The 18,657-nt window shown below is 45.0% G+C and overlaps 1 protein-coding gene across 1 annotated transcript; it reads right to left on the bottom strand.

The window, feature by feature from the left end:
• Window positions 1–9,715: 9,715 nt before the first annotated feature.
• On the bottom strand, window positions 9,716–18,298 carry ING2 (inhibitor of growth family member 2). The gene is made up of 2 exons (XM_070408147.1): window positions 17,333–18,298; window positions 9,716–11,877 (listed from the first exon to the last, which is right to left on the bottom strand). Exons 1-2 carry the CDS (start codon window positions 17,508–17,510, stop codon window positions 11,207–11,209), a joined length of 849 nt encoding a protein of 282 aa, XP_070264248.1. The 5' UTR covers window positions 17,511–18,298; the 3' UTR covers window positions 9,716–11,206.
• Window positions 18,299–18,657: the final 359 nt, after the last annotated feature.

Genomic DNA, 18,657 nt, shown 5'->3' with positions numbered 1-18,657 from the left:
GTGTCAAACGCTGGCAGGAAAAGATAATGGCAGAGGACTGACAATTGCTTTTGATAACATGAAGGCAGTTTTGTTGGGATGCTGGAGAAAAAGACAATGTGAAAAGAATGAAGGAGAGAAAGTGAGATAAAAATAGACAACCCTTTCAAGGTGTTTCTCCCCAGAGGTGAGCAAAGAAAATGGGACATTAGTTGGCAGGGGACAGAAGGCTGTTCGCTATTGTTTTTCCTTCTTGTTTTTAAGATTGGAAATATAACAACATTACAGGCCAATAGAAAAGTCCAACGGAAGGGAACATGAACAGTTGAGACCGAGGGAAGAGTTGCAGGAACAAAGATCCTACACACAAGAAGAGGGGCATTGGCCTTAAACACACATCCATCAGGCTGTAACCGGTTTGGCTCAGTGGATAGAGCATCAGCCTGCGGACTGAAAGGTCCCAGGTTTGATTTTGGTCAAGGGCATGTACCTTGGTTGCGGGCACATCCCTAGTAAGAGGTGTGCAGGAGGCAGCTGGTCGATGTTTCTCTCTCATCGATGTTTCTAACTCTCTATCTCTCTCCCTTCCTCTCTGTAAAAAATCAATAAAATATATATATTTTTAAAAAACAACAACAAAACCCCACATCCATCAGGAGGCTGAGAGTCTGCTGGGGCTGGCAGGTGATCTCTGGCTCACTCTGTGGTTGCTTTTAGTGAAATAAGATGTGGGTTAATCACCTTCATGATTGTGAAAGGAGGAGTGGTCCTGGAGGGTTAAAGACAGAGAAGAGAAAGTAGAATAGGGTCTAGCAAGTGAAGGAGTAACTGGCGAAGCAGCTGTGGGAAGGCCAGGACACTCCAGGGCCTGCTGAGCTTTGTCATGAAACGAAGGAACAAGCAGTCAGCACCGTTGTGCATTAACCCAGCTTCCTTCTCGCCACCCGGATGCAGAAGCGAGGTGGGCTGAGTTGGATTGAAACAGGGTTGGGGGAGAGAGACACAGGAGCTGAGAAAGAAGGGAACAGGTGGTTAGCATGGTGGACTGTGGAAGGAGTCAGGTAAAGAAACAAAAGCCAACCTGAAGAGGTGCAAGGCTGGGAGGTTAGGTGGGACTATTTTGAAGGTCCTGGCTCAAGTCAGAGTACAGAAGGGAGTGAGCTAGAACCACAGGAGGTGGAGGTTGGAGGGCAGGATGCTGGAAATGGACAATTCATTTTGGGGGTAGGAGGTACAAGATTTTGCAGAGTCTAAGGTACCACCATGGAAATGGGTGGCTGAAGTAGCATAAACCATGTGAGGTGAGAAGGTCAAGGCCAAAGTATTGAACAGATTCTTTCTGTCAATGATTTCTAATGCTTTTGCTCTACTAAGTTAAAAAAAAAAAACCCACCATGTCTTTGCTCACACATATAAGTTGACCTCTAAAATGTTTCATCATAAGCTTACATGATTGCAAAGAATATATATCCTGGCACATTTTCTATACTGACATTTAAAAATAAAACCAGTATATCACTCAAATATATTTGATGGAATAGAAATACCATACCATACATTTTAAATATACCAACAAATTGAAAATTTAACATTATTTTCCCCCTGAAATTACATTTTTATTCCACTTCCCTGACAAAATAGTATCCTAATGATGTATTTTTATCCTTAAATGTCATTGGATTACCCTATTATAATTCTTTGCCACAAAAATATGTATGTCTCTGAATCAAAAACTTTCTCCCAAATTGAGTATTACAATTATTAGTTCACAATTGATTAAAATGTTATAAAATTGATCATTTATTAAAAATAAGTAAAAATGTTTTAAACATGATAAATACTTGGGAGTGCACGTTATGATGACCTGAGAAAAGGAGGTATCCCAATATCAGTATTTCAAATGTTCCCTAAGGGGCCCCGGAACCGTCAAATTTGAGGCACCTAAGTGGGTTGTTGTCTAACCCAGAATGGTGTTCAAGAAGATAAGGAGGCAATGGGAGAAAAAACTGGTTCTTCTTCACCTTTTTAGAGGCAACGTGTCACCGTAAGATGGTGACAGGAGAGCTTTGCCCTTTCTTTTTTGGTGAACTGAGCATGACTGTGAAAAGGGACATTTCCCCTTGCCCTTCATCCTCACTTGCACTTGACACTTTATTCTCTTTGGAATAAACATTAAGCTATTCTCAAACTAGTTTTACCAAACACACCTATAGGGACTGACCAGGAGCCTATGACTTTTCAGGAGAGAGACGCCATCAGCACATCAAATACCACTTTGATGTAATTTTCTTGTTTCAAAAATAATTTGACTCCCCCTTTCTTCAGTTATTGATCATCCTGACGACCCCAACTAATTTCAAGATGGAACAAACTACGAGATTTCCCACTTTCTCACTAAACTGCTGGAAATGCGTTCTGCCAGTGACTGTCTGGGCTGGAGCTCTTGGGCAGTTGGCCACCCTTTTTCCCTAGAGGCCCTGTGCCGCCCCCCCCCCCCCCCCCCCCACACACACACACTTCAGGTTTTGCTTCTCTCTACAGGTAATTCTGCCTTTTCAGTAAGTGCATTTTACAGAAACAAATTATACTACTTTGAAATAACAATGAAAATCTCCAAGGAAAACATTGAGCTGATCTTTACAGGGTCTAGAGCCAAAGGAGTACCATGATATTAAATTCTAATAAATTTCAGAGCCCCGTGGGAGTACAAGATTATTACCCAGAGGTCGATTCTCACGCCTACTTGACCCGTACGGTAATAATAAGATGCGGCTTGAATTCAGATCCGCATTATTACTTGCCCTTTGTGGTCCACGCTTTCCCAGAAACAGGTACAAGATTATGAACAATGGTCTCTTATAGAGTTTCTCTGATCAAATACAAAGGTTATGGTCCCCATGTGCATAGGAAATCTAGGTCAATTCTAATCAAGAAATAATTGAACAAGTTAAAGTATTTTCAAGACTTAGTGGATAGGCTATAGAACCGTTATATTTAACAGACAATTCTTATTTGAACAGTATTGTTACTCGTTCCATCAGCTTCATTTAATCTACACTTGGAAAGAGAAATCTAATTGATCTAAGATGAATTTGAATACCAGGAAGACTTAAATAGAAAGAAAATAATGTAGAGCCTTCTTTTTTTCCTTTTCTTACCTAGCCATGGAAGTTCCTTTATTTTTCACTGTGCCATTAGGAAAGGTCTAGATTGCCAACTTCACTAAGTCATACCTGTTGAGTCATACCTTTAGTCAGAATTATCCCAAAGTGACTTAAATGGGTGTAGAAAATACCCAAGGCGACACTCATGCACCAGACATCCAAAGCCAAAGCTACTGCCAACGTTTTGTGCTGAAAACAGAATAACTTTCCAGTCACTATTTCACTACCGTCTATAATCACTTTTCTTAATCTGTGAGAATTTCCTTTTTTACAAAGTTGATGAGGAATTAAAGTTTATAACCAAAAAGTCATAGATACTCTATAGATCACAGAGGAAAACTGACATTTGGGGATAGCGGTCTCAGGAAGGCACAAAAGTGCAATGAAAGTCCATCGTGGAGCCAGGGGGTTGCTATTTGCTACCATTTCACTTTCTTGGGAAGTACAGCAGCAAGTCCTTCTCTAGGAACTGAAGTCATGGCCACCCGCTGGAGGCATGAGCCGTGTCCCTAACCTCACGCCTGCAGAGAAACCTGGCCATCTGGCCTACCGCCTCGGTTTCTAGATGGGAAGTTAGTGAGCTGTATAAATATGTTCAGGGCCCTGAGCAAATAAAGTAATTGGAACTTGCTGTTCAAAGCAAGTCTATGGCAAAACAGTGCTATTTGAACACGGTCACGAACAGGGAAGGAAAAGCCCACATATTTAAAAAACCAAAACCATCCATTGAAGCTCAAGCACTAGAATCTACTTGTTGTGAAGCTGGACACACATCTGACTAAATGCTTTTCCAACACACAATGAGCCAAAAGAGGAAGACAAGCTACAGGGCAGACAGTTTTAGCAGCAAGGGAGAACGAAAATCATTCAAAGCAGCCAGATTATGTTAAACACCAGCCTAGGGTAGAGTACAGGATGTCACTATATATTAACTCGGTGCGGAGTCCAAGGATGAAGACCCCAGGTGCCGAAAGGGATGGAAGGACATATGTAAGACAGGCCCATTTCTATCCAATATGATAAAAACATGAAAGCCTACTTAGGTGCTTATAGATGCACAGCTACCCAACACACCAAAACATACGGCTACACCACAAATCTCATCCCTTCAGTGTTTATGACAGGCATGGGCGTGACACTGCCCGACTCTTAAGGAAACTGGATTTTTTAAAATAGCGGAGACTGCTAAGTCAATAACCTACTAGCAAGCGGGTAGTTGCGGAAGTTACCTGAAGATTCTAAGGGGGTTTTCAGGGCTGGAAGGCTAGGCCCGAAAGCAACTGTAGACAAGTCTGCCCGGAACTCTCGCTCAACCCCAAAGAATCACACTGGCAGGGCTGCGGTGTTTCTCCTGAGATTAGAAAACAGGCGAGATTAGAGACTCCTGAGGAGTCGGGTAATGCCAGTTACTCTAATACTGACACAGGTAATGCCGGCGATGCCTCGGGGGGGGGGGGGGGGGGCGGGGGTCACAGAAACCTTTATTAAGAGGCACATTCTGTCTGCACGTAGCGAGGTAAATGCCTTTAAATTAAGACATGTTAATATTTCTGTTTTAGGCTAATAAGCAAGGAACTGCAATGATTATCCTTTTGGTGCTAAAAGTGCTTCCCAGACCAAGATGACAGTAGTGCTCAAAACTCTCTTCAAATCCTTTTGATTACATCATGCAGAAAGATTAAATCTGCTGTTCATGGTTTTCACCCTCACCTAATATTAGTTACTAGTCACACCTTTCATAAAAGGAGGGTAGCCCCGCTGGAGGGGCTCAGTGACTGAGCGTCAACCTATGAACCAGGAGGTCACGGTTCGGTTCAGGTAGGGGGTGTGGATGATTCTCTCTCATCAATGTTTCTATCTCTCCCTCTCCCTTCCTCTCTCTGAAATCAACAAAAACATAAAAAAAAATTTTTTTTTTAAACATAAAGGGAAGGTAGAGTTGGGGCTGAGTACTTCATAGGCAATACTACATAGCTGGAATTTAATGACTGCTTTGGTTTCGGTAATCTATTCACAGAAAGGGATAGCCATTTCCCATTTATCAAAACGATATGCTTCTTTTTCCAAATAACTTGACATCAGAGTGAGTTATTCTTAAGAAAAGTATTAAACAACACTTTTAAATATAAAATTAGAATGGTGTGTGGAAATGTCAAAACCCATCCAGATGGTTCTGTCCGAAGCTTAGAAAGTGCTGCTTTAAAGTCATGACCACACATGTGAATTAAACGCTGTTACTCTATGAACTATCCCATGAACTTTGTGACTGAGACTCCTTCCTCTAACTGATGTTAAGGAACACGAATAACAACACTTTCAGGATAACCATATATTAAATCACTCATTTCACAGCTGACTCAGCAGCAGGGCCAGGACAAGGGACCCAGAGTGGCCCGAGAGGTCCACAGCTCTGGAATTCCGGTCCAGAGCACAGCCCTCAGGTGGATGTGGGATGTGATACAGGAGCGTTGGTCCTTCTAACTGGCGTGTGGAGATTAGGAACACAGTGAAGGGAACTGCGAGATAACTTATACTTGACTTAAAATAGAGTAGAACGACATCCGCCTCTAAGGACATGATTCAGGAAGGGATGGAGAGCAGTCTAGCGCATTTATACCAACTGCTCGTGGGACAGGCGCGTCTCATTCCAGTGGGGGAAATGAGGACCCATCTCTCAGGGAAGCCACCTACCGGGTATATGAGAAGGGCTGCGGAGCTGCCGTTTTTCTGGCTTGCTGTAGAGATTTTGAAATGTTAAGAGGTTTTGTACTCTTTTTCATGCCTGCATCCAGGCAACAGGATGAGCTATCAGTTCATTTGAAGTTATGACCAAAGACTCCAGCTGACCTCCAGTTCTGACTGGCACTCCTGGTCCATTCACTTTGCTGCTGTCAGCCAGTCACACACACCTCTCCCCTCCTGGAGGCTTCCAACAGGCCATCCCTGCCGGCCCTTCCCTAGGAAAGTGAAGCTATTAGAAGAGAATGATCTCATTTCCCTACTACCGAATATAGCAGGCTGTCTGCCTTTACTCCCATTCACTGCAAGTACCTCGAGGCTACAGGCTTTTGTCCTGTTTTGGTCACTGCTTTATCCCCAGTACTCAAAATGGCGCTTTGTAATAATACCTACGGAATAAATATTTGAATAAATGAGTCAAAGCACGGCCTTCCCTTTTGACACATGAACTGGAACTGACCATGTGCCTGTTGAGACTAGCCGGTCAGGAGTCCCAGCTCTCGCTTCTCGTCTGCCTGCTCAGATTTCACTCCTACAATAACCCACTCCTACTACACGCATCTGTCCCCTTCTGATGCAATATTCCAGTCGGCATATGCGCGTGCTGTCTTATCTCCTTACACGTTAAAACCTTTCCTTAGCTCAGCTATTCCATGTATCCCTCCCTATACATGAAAACTCGAGTTGTCCATTTGCTGACTCTACTTCAATCCCTTTCTCTCCAGTCCAGTCCTTTATCCCCTAAACTTGCATTCTGTTAAACTTAATAATCCGCCAGTCTCACGGTTAATTCACTATCCTCTTCTTACTGGACAGAACTTGAAATCACTCTTCTGGAAACTTCCTTCATTTTTGTTTCTTTTTTTAAAATATATTTTTATTGATTTCAGAGAGGGAGAGAAACATCAATGATGAGAATCATTGATTGGCTGCCTCAGGGATCGAGCCAACAACCTGGGCATGTGCCCTGACTGGGAATCGAACCTGTGACCTCCTGGTTCATAGGTTGATACTCAACCACTGAGCCACACCGGCTGGGCTCACTTTTGTTTCTAATGTGCCACATTTTTCTGGCTTGCCTCCCTGTGAGATCTCAAAGTCTCCTTGGCTGGCTCCTTCCTGCTTTATTTTTAAATATATTTTTATTGATTTCAAGAGGAAGGGAGAGGGAGAGATAGAAACATCAATGATAAGAAAGAATTATTGATTGGCTGCCTCCTGCATGCCCCACACTGGGGATTGAGCCTGCAACCCAGGCATGTACCCTGACCAGGAATTGAACCGTGCACTCCTGGTTCACAGGTCGATGCTCAACCAGAGCCACGCTGGCTGGGCCCCTCCCCATTTTAAATGCTGTAGTACCACAAGCCCCCTTCACCCCCTTTCTGGGTCTACATGGTTGCTGCTCAACATGTGGGTCCCTGCACCAGCAGCATCCGCTCACTGAGGGGCTGTGAGAAGTATAGCATCTCAGGCCCCACGCCAGACCTCCTGAATCAATCTGCAGTTAAAAAACAGGTGACTCATAGGCATATTAAAATTTGAGAAGCACTACTCTACTTGCAGGAGTGATTTCAGTCACATGACTAAACTCCTTTCACAGGCTAACTCAGAAATGCTTATCTTCTGTCCCTGCCCCCAACATCAGCCCCCAACTCAATGGGCCGGAGTCCTCCTGATGGCTGTACCTTCCCAACACAGGCAGAACCCTACCACTCAGCACTCCCACCACACTAGTCTAAGTCAGCAATATTTTTGGTGCAAGACTTGAGTCTCCAAAATCTCTTTTCACCAGGCTACCTACAATAAATTTTCTATGTTGTATCCAGAGTGATCTTTAAAGAACATGGACGCTTTCCCAATTTCCTATCCTGGCTTCCAAGGGCCAACATCTCCTAGCCCCTCCCACAGTCAGATGCTCGTCCTACTCCTCCTCCCCTAAATCTTTGTCTGCCTTACTTCCCAATTTCTTTCTGTGCTGGGCTTTCCTCTCAGCACTGACAGTTCCCTGACATGATAGACATCTGGCTCTCCCACCAGTCCACAAGCAGGGACTTTTTCCTCTCTGACACCACCACTGCTCAGTGGCTAGCACACAAGCATCGAGCATTGAGGCTTCAGGTGTTGTTGGTGGAACTGTTGGGGGCAGGGACAATTCTTTGTATGTACCAGCATTTATGTTTGTCACATAAAAATCTAGATGTAGAGAACCCACCAGCAGTCTTCAATAGGTTCAAATTTCCAAAATATGACAGCTGGTTCTACATTTCTGTAAATTAGAAGCATCTGGGGACCTTTTTAAAATTCCAATACTTAAGCCACATTTTAAATGAATTAAATCACAATTGCTGGGGGTGGGACACAGGTACCAGTATGTTTTGAAGCTCTTAAGGTAATTCCATTGTGAGTTAAGTCTGGGAACCACTGGTATATGGTATGCATTGGTAAGCATGACATAAGATCTAAAATCTAGCCCGGTCGGTGTGGCTCAGTGGTTGAGCGTGGACCTATGATCCAGGAGGTCATGGTTTGATTCCTGGTCAGGGCACTTGCCCAGGTTGTGGGCTCGATCCCCAGTGAGGGGCGTGTAGGAGGCAGCCAATCAGTGATTCTCTCATTGCTGTTTCTATCTCTTTCTCCCTCTCCTTTCCTCTCTCTGAAATCAATAAAAATAAAATAAAAATCATATTTTTTAAAAAGATATGAAATATATAACATATTAAAAAAAATGCCAGTCATAATGTTATGCAAACTTAAGACTTCTATTCCTTTTAGGTATAGAAAACAAAAAGAAATTCATGAAAATAAAACTGTTTCAAACCTTAGGTCTTCAAGAGAGCACATCTTTCACGATTTCCTACATTTGTTTTCCTGTCAAGACTAATCCAAACTTGGGCACTTCTATTTGGAAGTTTATTATTTACTGATATGCCTAGTCAAATTTATGTATTAAAAAGTGTTGATTGCCGAAACCGGTTTGGCTCAGTGGATGGAGCGTCGGCCTGCGGACTGAAGGGTCCCGGGTTCGATTCCGGTCGAGGGCATGTACCTGGGTTGCAGGCACATCCCCAGTGGGAGATGTGCAGGAGGTGGCTGATCGATGTTTCTCTCACATCGATGTTTCTGGCTCTCTGTCTCTCTCCCTTCCTCTCTGTAAAAAATCAATAAAATATATAAAAGTGTTGATTGACCTAGCCGGTTTGGCTCACTGGCTAAAGCATCGGGCTGTGGACTGAAGGGTCCTGGGTTTGATTCCAGTCAAGGACACATGTCCAGGTTGCAGGCTCAATCCCCAGTAAGGGGCATGCAGGAGGCAGCTGATCAATGAATGATTCTCTCACATCATTGATGTTTCTATCTCTCTCTCCCTCTCTGAAATCAATAAAAATGTATTCCTTTTTAAAAAAAAGAAAGAAAAAGTGTTGAATCCTGTGTAAGTCACATTTAAAAGCTTTTGGGGGCTTTGCACATACTCATATTTTTAATAGCATCAGGTAAATAGCTCTATCCTGGTAACAAGGATGTAATTATTAAGACAAAATGCTATATTCTCAAGAGAGAAAAGGATTTTAAAACTCAACAAGTTACAAAATAAAATCTTAATCATACTAATATTCCTTGTTCAGGAAGTAATATAATGAGCTCTAGTCATCAATCAATATCCTTAGGACAGAAGTTAATAAAATATTGTGCATTTACCTGTCTCTAAGCTTGCCTTTAAAGTGTCTTCAGAAAAAGGAGGACTTATGTATTACTTTCAACAATAAAGATTAAGAGAAAAAAAAGAAAAATAATAAAGTGTCTTCATACCTCAAAACGAAGGACAAAATTAATGAAAGAGAAAAACAAGTCATGTGATTATTAAAATCCTCACTACAGTGAAAATACTGAAGATTTCCAAAGAACCTTGGGGATATTTAAGCCAACCTCCTATTACGTGCACACAAATAACCTGACACCCAGCTGAGGTGGACGGACATGCCTAAAAGTCACACAGGAGAGCTAGAAGAGAAAAAAAACAATTTTTTTTCCAAACAAGCAGACAGAATTTTTCACATGTTAATCAAAAAAATATCAAGATCATCAGATTAGGAATGAGGAATAAAAAGTATGTTAAACATAAATATAAGGACTAGTCAATCTGCTGCCCGCTGGCACCCCCCAAAAAATTCTCTGAATATATGGACATACATCCCTTACCCTTAAAATATTAGGATTTTGGAAAATTCTGTTTACAAACACATTATTAATTGCATTGTTATAATTAGCTAATTAAATGTGAAGGCATCAACAGCACCAATACCAGAAAGTTAAGAAAGTAAATGCACTGTTACTTAAAATAATATATAATCACTGATTGGGACAGCAATGAACTATAGCCACTAGCAAAACTATTTAAGCTACTGTTTGACATGAAGGCAATATTTAAAGACTAGTATATGCCTTTTGCCCAGCGAGAGGCCTGGGTCTAGGCCTTCCAACGGTGGGTCAACGTAGAAAATATTAAATAGGATGGATTTTTTTTTCATTGCTCAACCTTGAACCATACTACATAACCCCAATTTTGCCAATATAAGTCAGTGACAGCATTTTTGGTATTCTAACCACTCTTACCAGTCCCAGTTAAAACAAAAAACAAAACAAAACACAAGTCCCTTATTAAGCATTAGATTGGATGTGTCTAAGCAGCAGCAGCAAGGCATTTATAAATGGGCCTCCAACAGTGTATCAAAACGCTACTAATGAAAAGACAGCAGCAAATGCTCTAATAAGAGCACATTATTCCACATGGAATCCCAAGTTACCATCTCTAATTCCTTAAATTCTAGGAAGACTAGAGATGAACAAGTGTATGTGTAAACGGGGCCAGGGAGAAAGCTCTAAATGGTATATAGTGCTCATATTTAAATCACCCACGATAACTGTAATGCTTGCAGAGAACTCCAACTATTATCTAACATTTTTTAAGCACGTAGAACTTAAAAAATGCCAGCAAAACTTTGGTGTTAGCCCAAAACATAGAATCACATTTTAAGTGAAATAGGCATGGGTTGTGCAGTTTTCCTAATGGTCACCCCACCCTCTCCCTCTTCCCTGCTCCTTTCATCAGTGATCTACAGACTACCTGGTTCAAAATATTTGGTAATTCAGTGCAGAAAAGTAAGGTCACAGACAAAGTACAACAACTTTTAATACATCATTAATACTAATGATTAAAAATTATTGCATAGTCTTATGCATTTACCCTAAAACATTTTCTGAAAGTAAATTCTGAAAGAATTATATAAAAGACAAATAACCCTTTAAAACGTGGATGGCCTTTACTACCTCGATCTTCTATCCTTTTTTGTCTTTTCAGTACTTTTGTCCATTGTTTTCTCATTATCTCCCCTGCACTTTGGGCAATACCATTTCCCCTTTGGTTTGTAGGTAAGTGAAACACATGAAAAGTGAAACCACTCAATTGGACACTGTTCATTATCACAGCCGATCATCTCCCCATAAGACACTTGGTTACATAAACAGTATGTAGGTTCATTGGGATCTATTGCAAACTCCACAGGTGACGTTTCCCTTTCCTGCTTGGCCTTGGAGCGTTTCTTTTTCTTGGCGGACTTGGATTTCTTTTCTTTCGGTGGCTGATCATCACAGTCTTCAATGCCATTAGTCATGTGACATAAATCACGGCTCTCACTGGTTCGCTGTCTTCTGGGTCTCCTTGAAGATCTTTCTGGTTGGCTGGCATCTATCTTTGCTTTATCTGAGACTCGTTCACTTTCAGCAGGATCCTGAAAACACTGTGAATGAAGCTCCATTTGCCTTGCCCGATTTTCCACCAATTCGAGCATTTGTGTGACAATCTGAATTTTTTCATCTCCCAATTCTTGACTATTGATTAATGCTCTCTGGAGATGCTGCTGTAGGCGTTTTTTCTGGTTTGAATCATCTTCTTTCTTATATTTTTCATAGACATCATCAATTTCCTTTAATGTTTCTAAAAAAGAAAAGGAAAAATCAGGTTATTGTGTATTAGCACATACAGCATTTTTCAAGTTAGTTATCTTTCACAGAATTGGAAAAGTTAGAATGAACTCAAACCATAAGACCACACTCTTTTTTAGTATGTGTACATTAAAAATACATTATTTCCCATACAAAGACCATATGTTATCAAATATAAAAGTATATTTAGAAATAAACTAATAAAAAAGAGAACACAAAACTCTAATATTCATTAATCAATATTAAAAACAAAATGTGCCCTAGCCAGTCTGGTTCAGTGGATAGAGTGTCGGCCTGTGGACTGAAGGGTCCCAGGTTCGATTCCCGTCAAGGGCACATGCCCAGGTTGCAGGCTTGATCCCCAGTGGGGGATGTGCAGAAGGCATCCAATCAGTGATTCTCTCTCATCACTTATGTTTCTATCTCTGTCTCCCTCTCCCTTCCTCTCTGAAATCAATAAAAATATATATTTTTAAAAAATGTGTGGCTACCTAATAATCAAAAGTATTTTATGTGGCCTGACCAGTTAGAGTGTCGGCCTGAGGGCCTAAGGATCACAGGTTCGAGTCCTGGTCAATGGTACCTCAGTTGCAGGTTCCCCAGCAACAGTGGGGACAAATGTGGGAGGCAATCAATCCACATGTCTCTCTCACGGCAATGTTTTTCTCACACCAGTTCTCAATCTCTCTCTCTCTCTCTCTCTCTCTCTCTCTCTCTCTCTCTCCTCTCTTCCACACTCTCTAGGAATCAATGGAAAAAATATCCACGAACAAGAATTTTTTTAAAAAAGTGTTTTGTGTGGTCAGGTTCACTGTATACCACTTTACAGTTTACCTACTGCCATATTGTCTACACTTCATTTGAATCTCAAAAAAATCCTGTATATAAAATTTACAGGCCAGACTCTAGCTGTAAAACTTAAAGTTCAAGGACTATGCTGCAGATTACTGTCCAATTGCATTTGCAGGATTTACAGTTCAATCAATGACATGCATGACTCCAGAGAGACACTACACCTTTAATTTCCTATCATACCCCTGGACTTCCTTAAAGCAGACAGAAGTTGCTCTTAGCTTCCCATCATATTAGTTTTAATGGCTCGTTTATTTTGCCACAAGAGATAATTCTGAAACCTAAACTATTTCCAGAGTAGGTTTAGGTTCATGTTCTGGCATCAACTGACTAAGCTACTAACAGAATTACAGTAAAGTCAGCATTGGATCACTATATTTTTGTAGTAACTCAGCAGTTGGTTCTAAGTAAGCTTTTTTGAATTGCTGATTTAATTATTGTATAGCACCTGGAACACATTCAATCAATTAAAAATAGCTGAGTCACACAAAAAATATAGCACCAGATATCACCAAAATTTGCATAAAGATTAGTTTTTATTCAAATCTGTTGTTTTTTTTAAATCCTTATGAGATTTAACACTATCTGAAAGAGTTCTGTCTTAGTAAAGATGGAGAAACAAAAAATTAACTCTAATTTATCATACCACATACACATAGCAGATCACTGTTTTAGATCCCAATATTATTATTCTAATGATAAGAACAGAAATATTAGATGAGTAAAATACATACAGTGGGGCTGTCTGCAAGTAAGGTAATGCAAAGCAAGAAGCTACTCCCTGAAAATTGTAGGTAGTCACAATTGAGGGGCAACTCTTTAACCTCAGATATATGACCAAGTGGCACTACACATCTGAGGTACTCACACCTGCATAGCATTCTTTTAAACAAAGGTCTTATCTAGCCCATTGCCCAGGTAGGTATGTAAGTAGATTTCTTAAGAACTTAATTTTCCTCCAGGAAAAATAAGGAAGTTATATATTTTCCTGTACACGCCCCCCCCCCCCCTCAAAAACACACAAAATTTAAAGGTTAAAAATAAAGGGGAGCTCTAACCGGTTTCACTCAGCTGATAGAGCTACGGCCTGCGGACTGAAGGGTCCCGGGGTTCAATTCCTGTCAAGGGCACATGGCCGGTTGTGGACTTGACCTCCAGAAGGGGGTGTGCAAGAGGCAGCAGATCAATGATTCTCTCTCATCATTGATGTTTCTATCTCTCTCTCCCTCTCCCTTCCTATCTAAAATCAATAAAAATATTAAAAATAAATAAAGGGGAACCTTATTTCAAATATTCTTTATCTAATAATCTAATAATCAGGGCTTAGAAGCTAATTATAGCATACCAACACATAGAGCTATACATGAGATAAAAATCCTCATTTTTAAGACACCTTAATTATGAAGTGAAAGAAACTAATACTGTAACACGTCTATGTGATAAAGATTTTCTCATTTAATCCCCACAGCACCCCATGAGGAAGCCATCACTTCCATACGTAGAGAAAATGAAGCTCAAGAGACAGACTTTTTTTCATTGATTTTTAGGGAGAGTGGAAAAGAGAGGGAAAGACAGAGAGAAACATCTATGTGAGAGAAATACATCGATTGGTTGCCTCTTGCATGAGCCATGATTGTGGCCCCAGGTCAGGGAGGAGCCTGTAACCAAGGTATGTGCCCTTGACCTGAATTGAACCAGGGACCCTTTGGTCCTCAGGCCAGTGCTCTATCCACTGAGCCAAACCAGGTAGGGCAACAACCCGACTTTTAACTCTTCCAGATCTGTATGTCTGGCTTCACCACGTAAGCATTTTCTCCTACGTTGAAAGGAAGACACTGAAATTAAGTATTAAATTTTAGCTCCAAGGTTATTTACCCAGGAAATTATGAACAAAAATACTGGAACAAAAATTGAGGTTCTCTAACAATCAAATCCCATAATAAATACTTCATTATCATAATACTTTCTTCATTTCTCTATTTTTAACTTTTTATGGTTACTTTTAAGGTTCCTGAGTAATTTCTAATAAAGTATCTCAAATAGTTAGGAAATTTCTTTGACTGCTTACATAATTTGTATCACTAAATATTGCAGTATTAGATCCAGAATCAGAAAATACTTGAAAACTAGCAAATAAATTTTAAAAAACACAAAAGTATTTAAGGTTAATATATGTAAAACAGAAAGCTTAACTCAGCACACACATGCAGAGTGAAAACTAAATCATTTTATTTATTTAAAATATATTTTTATTGATTTCGGAGAGGAAGGGAGAGAGAGAGAAACACAAATAATGAGAGAGAACCATTGATCGGCTGCCTCCTGCATGCCTCCGCTCCGCCCCCGCCCCCCTGGGACTGAGCCCGAAATCCAGGCACGTGCCTTTGACCTGAATCAACCTGGGACACTTCAGTTCTCAGGCTGACACTCCATCCGAGCCAAACTGGCTAGGGCAAAACTAGATCGTTTTTATATTAATCTTGGAACTAATCACAATCTTAACACAGCTGAAAATTTTTTATGATCTCTCAATCATTTAAGGCCTAATACTATTTCTCATGTTAACAGAGCTACTAATGACAATTCTAGATGGTCAAGATGAAAGATTTCCCTGTAACAAATTGTCCCGCCCCAATTAAAATGAAAAGAAATAGCTTCACTTTTGTGAAGGCAAATATAGGTATGAGTTTTTATAGAGATGTGAAAACCTTTACTAACTTCAGTGTTATCGGAAAAGTTAAAAATGCTGAATATACGATTCTTAAGCATGTATGTACCATTTTTAGGTTACAATGTATGTACTGTGTGTGTATGTGCTCCAAGTCTGTAAAAAAAAAAAAAAAAAAAAAACCTTTGGAGAGTTTTTCTTTGAAAAGAAAATAAAAATAGTTCAAAAACAAGCCTGGCACCCAAAGTAGCCAGGCTGTGGAGTCAAACACTCCCCACCTAACTGAACAAGTTACTTAAACTCCCTGTACATTTTAATTTATCCGTAAATTTTCACTTCATAAGGTTACTGTGAGGATGAAATGAGATAATGTTCTAGACTTGACACAGCATATGACACACTGTAAGTAATCAGCATTAATTCTCCTCCCCTAACATGGCCCAGTCCTATCAACTGTGGGTTCAGAAGAGAGAAGTAAATTATAGTTTCAAAAACAGAGACATTTAAGTATCTTAACATGCTAAGGGCCTGAAAACGCCGCCCCAGAAGTGGGTTCCTTAGAGACTAAATCACTGGATTTACGACGTGTCTAGTAAAACAGGGAACGGGCCCCAGAAGTTCTCTCTTAAATGTCCGCATGGCTGTTCTGTCCACGTTATGTCCCAGGTCTGCGCCCCGACCCGGGGTTGCTAACAGCACAGCGGCCCCCGGGAGACCCCTCCCTCCGCGGGCAGGCGAAGGGCCCCTAACAGTGGGCGGCCAGCGACACTCTGTAGAAAGCTGACCCGTCCCAGCGCCGCGGGGACTGACACCAAGGGCGCCTTTCGCCTCCTCACTTAAACTTGGCGGAGGAGGGAGGGGTTAAGGGACGCCAGGCGGTTGCCCGGTCAACCACCCACTTCCTCCTGAGACCCGGAAGTGAGACGAGAACCGGAACCTACGCAGGGCCAGGGTCGGGGACGCTCCCGGGAGCTGACCGTCCTCGTCACAACTGAATGGTTGGGAAAGAGCCGGAAAATGACAGCAGACCTGTCCCCCACACGAACAGTGACTCCGCTGCGGACGAACTGACGTCCCGCACGCCCGCCAGCCGGCTCCGCCCCAGCCTCCCGGCAGCCAGCCATTTTCCCGGCGGGCGAGAGCGCGCGTCCGCGCCCCTCCCATGCCTACGTCACGCCCAGGCCACGCCCCCCGGCGCCGGGGGCCCTCCCCGCCACACACCCCTCTTCCTCCACCCGCTGGGACCCCTCCCCTTTTAACCATTCGGCTGGAGGAGCTGGGAAAAGGCTACAGCCCGGAACTCTCCCAGGGGCGGCAGGGGAGGACCGACGCCCCGATGGCCGAGCCCGGAGCGGAGCGCGGAGGGAGGGAGGGACCTCCCCCGAGTCCGCCTTCGCGGTCCCCTCTCGCCCCCTCCCCCCGCACGTTCCAATGCATATGCTCCTCGGGGGGTGGGGGCCTCAGGGGTTGGGGGAAGCCAGGCCCGGAGACCCGCGGGAGCCCGGCCACTCACTCACTGCAGCCCGCCGCCCGGCTGCACGCTGCCTCGCCCGGCAGGAGGCTTGCGGCACGGGGCAAGCCGGAGCCAGAGCCAATGCTTGTTGCTTAAAATGGCTGATCCCCCTCCACGCCAGCTGCAGCCGCTGGGTCTGCAGCGTGGGCTGACGAGCAGCCCCCACCCCCACCCTGGAGACCCCGCCGAAGTCCTCGCCGATCGCGGGAGGGGCAGGGAGGGCCGCGAGCCCGGCCTCCCGCCCCTCTCCCCGGTCCCACACATCAGACCCCCCCCCCGCTCTGTGCACTCGAGGAGACTGTCACCGGAGAAAGGGAAAGTGTCACTTCCCCGGGCTGGCCCCGAGCGCCCGGCCCGGCGGCCCGCGGCCCCGAGGGCGGGGAGGACCCGCATGGGCGGCCCCGCGGCCCCTACCTTGATATTTGTTGTCCAGCTCCCGCAGCACAGACACGTTCCTCTGCATGTCGTGGGGCAGCGACTCCACACACTCCAGGTAGTCCTGCACGTAGCAGGTGAGGAGCCGGCTGCGCTCCCCGGTCAGGATCGCCGCCGACGAGTAGAGTTGCTGCTGCTGCTGCTGCTGCCCTAACATCCTGCCGCCGCCGCCGCTGCTGCTCGCCGCCGCCGCCGCCGCCGCCTCCGCATCCAGCAGCCACACATGCAACAGCCACGGCCGCCGCGGCCACCCTGCTCCGCAGCCCGCGCCGCGGGGACCCCGGCAGCCGCTCGAGAGGGCACCGCCGCGTCCCCCGATCTCCACTCCCCCCAAAAGCAGCCCTCACTCCCCGCCCCCGCGGTAACCAGCCCAGGGGCGGGGCGAGGGCGAGATCAGGGCTCCCTCCTTTTTGTCCTCCCTCCGCGGGACCCGAGCAGCGGGGATCCCCAAAGCGGAGCGGGCGCCGGGGTCTCCGGCGGTGACACTTCCGGCCCCCCTCGGCGTCCCCAGATGCTACCAACGCCGTCTCGCCGCTCGGATCCCCATGACAAGCCCTCCGCTGCCCCTTTTCTCCCAATCACCCGCGGCGCCTGTCGGAGCGTCTCTCACTGGCCTGTCCCCGCCCCTCCGCGGCGGCCGCCACTGCGCCTGCGCAGGCCTCCCTCCTAATAAGGCCGGGGGCCCGCCTCCACCGCCCTACCGGAGGGTTCGCATTCTCCCGCCTTCCCACCGCTGCCCGGGCGATTGGTCCGTCAGCTCTCGGCCCGCCCAAACGGCAGGCCGCGCCCCGCCCCCTCTTAAAGGAGAAGGACTGGCAGGCCCACCTTTCCGCGCCGGCTCGGAAAGGGACTGGCGAGCCAAGCTCGGGACCCCGGCGTGGCCTCCTTCCCACGGGGCGGGGGAGACACGGCCCGGGTCCCTCGGCCCGCAGTTACCGACTTCTTCCCCATCGGCGGGTCTAGCGCGGCCCCGGGCTAGCCTTAAAGAAGCAGCAGGCGGCCGCTTTGCGCTGCAACCTGGAGACAGTGAGGCTGAGGGGACTACGGGGCCCGGCGTGCAGCGCGCGCGCGCTCCCGGCATGCGTCGCGGCGGTGCTCCCGCAGGGCCGCCGCTCGCCGGGCTGCCGGCTCGGTGCTGCTCCAGGCTGCGCGCCTCCTCCCGCCCCGGCTTTCGGGCCCATGGGGCAGCGGGGGGCGGGTCGCGGAGCGAGGCGGCGCGCCCAGGGGTCCCCTGCGCTCGCCTGCTCTCCCAGGCGGCCGCCTTTTGAATCTCCCTCCCGGCCTCCGCGCGCTTGCGTCCCCGG

The sequence above is a fragment of the Myotis yumanensis genome, unplaced genomic scaffold, assembly GCF_028538775.1.
Source record: "Myotis yumanensis isolate MYYU_CA2020_CCGP unplaced genomic scaffold, mMyoYum1.0.hap1 SCAF_3, whole genome shotgun sequence".
Lineage (NCBI taxonomy): Eukaryota > Metazoa > Chordata > Mammalia > Chiroptera > Vespertilionidae > Myotis > Myotis yumanensis.
The sequence above is the reverse complement of the archived record's forward strand: the minus strand, read 5'-3'. Positions and strand labels throughout refer to the sequence as shown.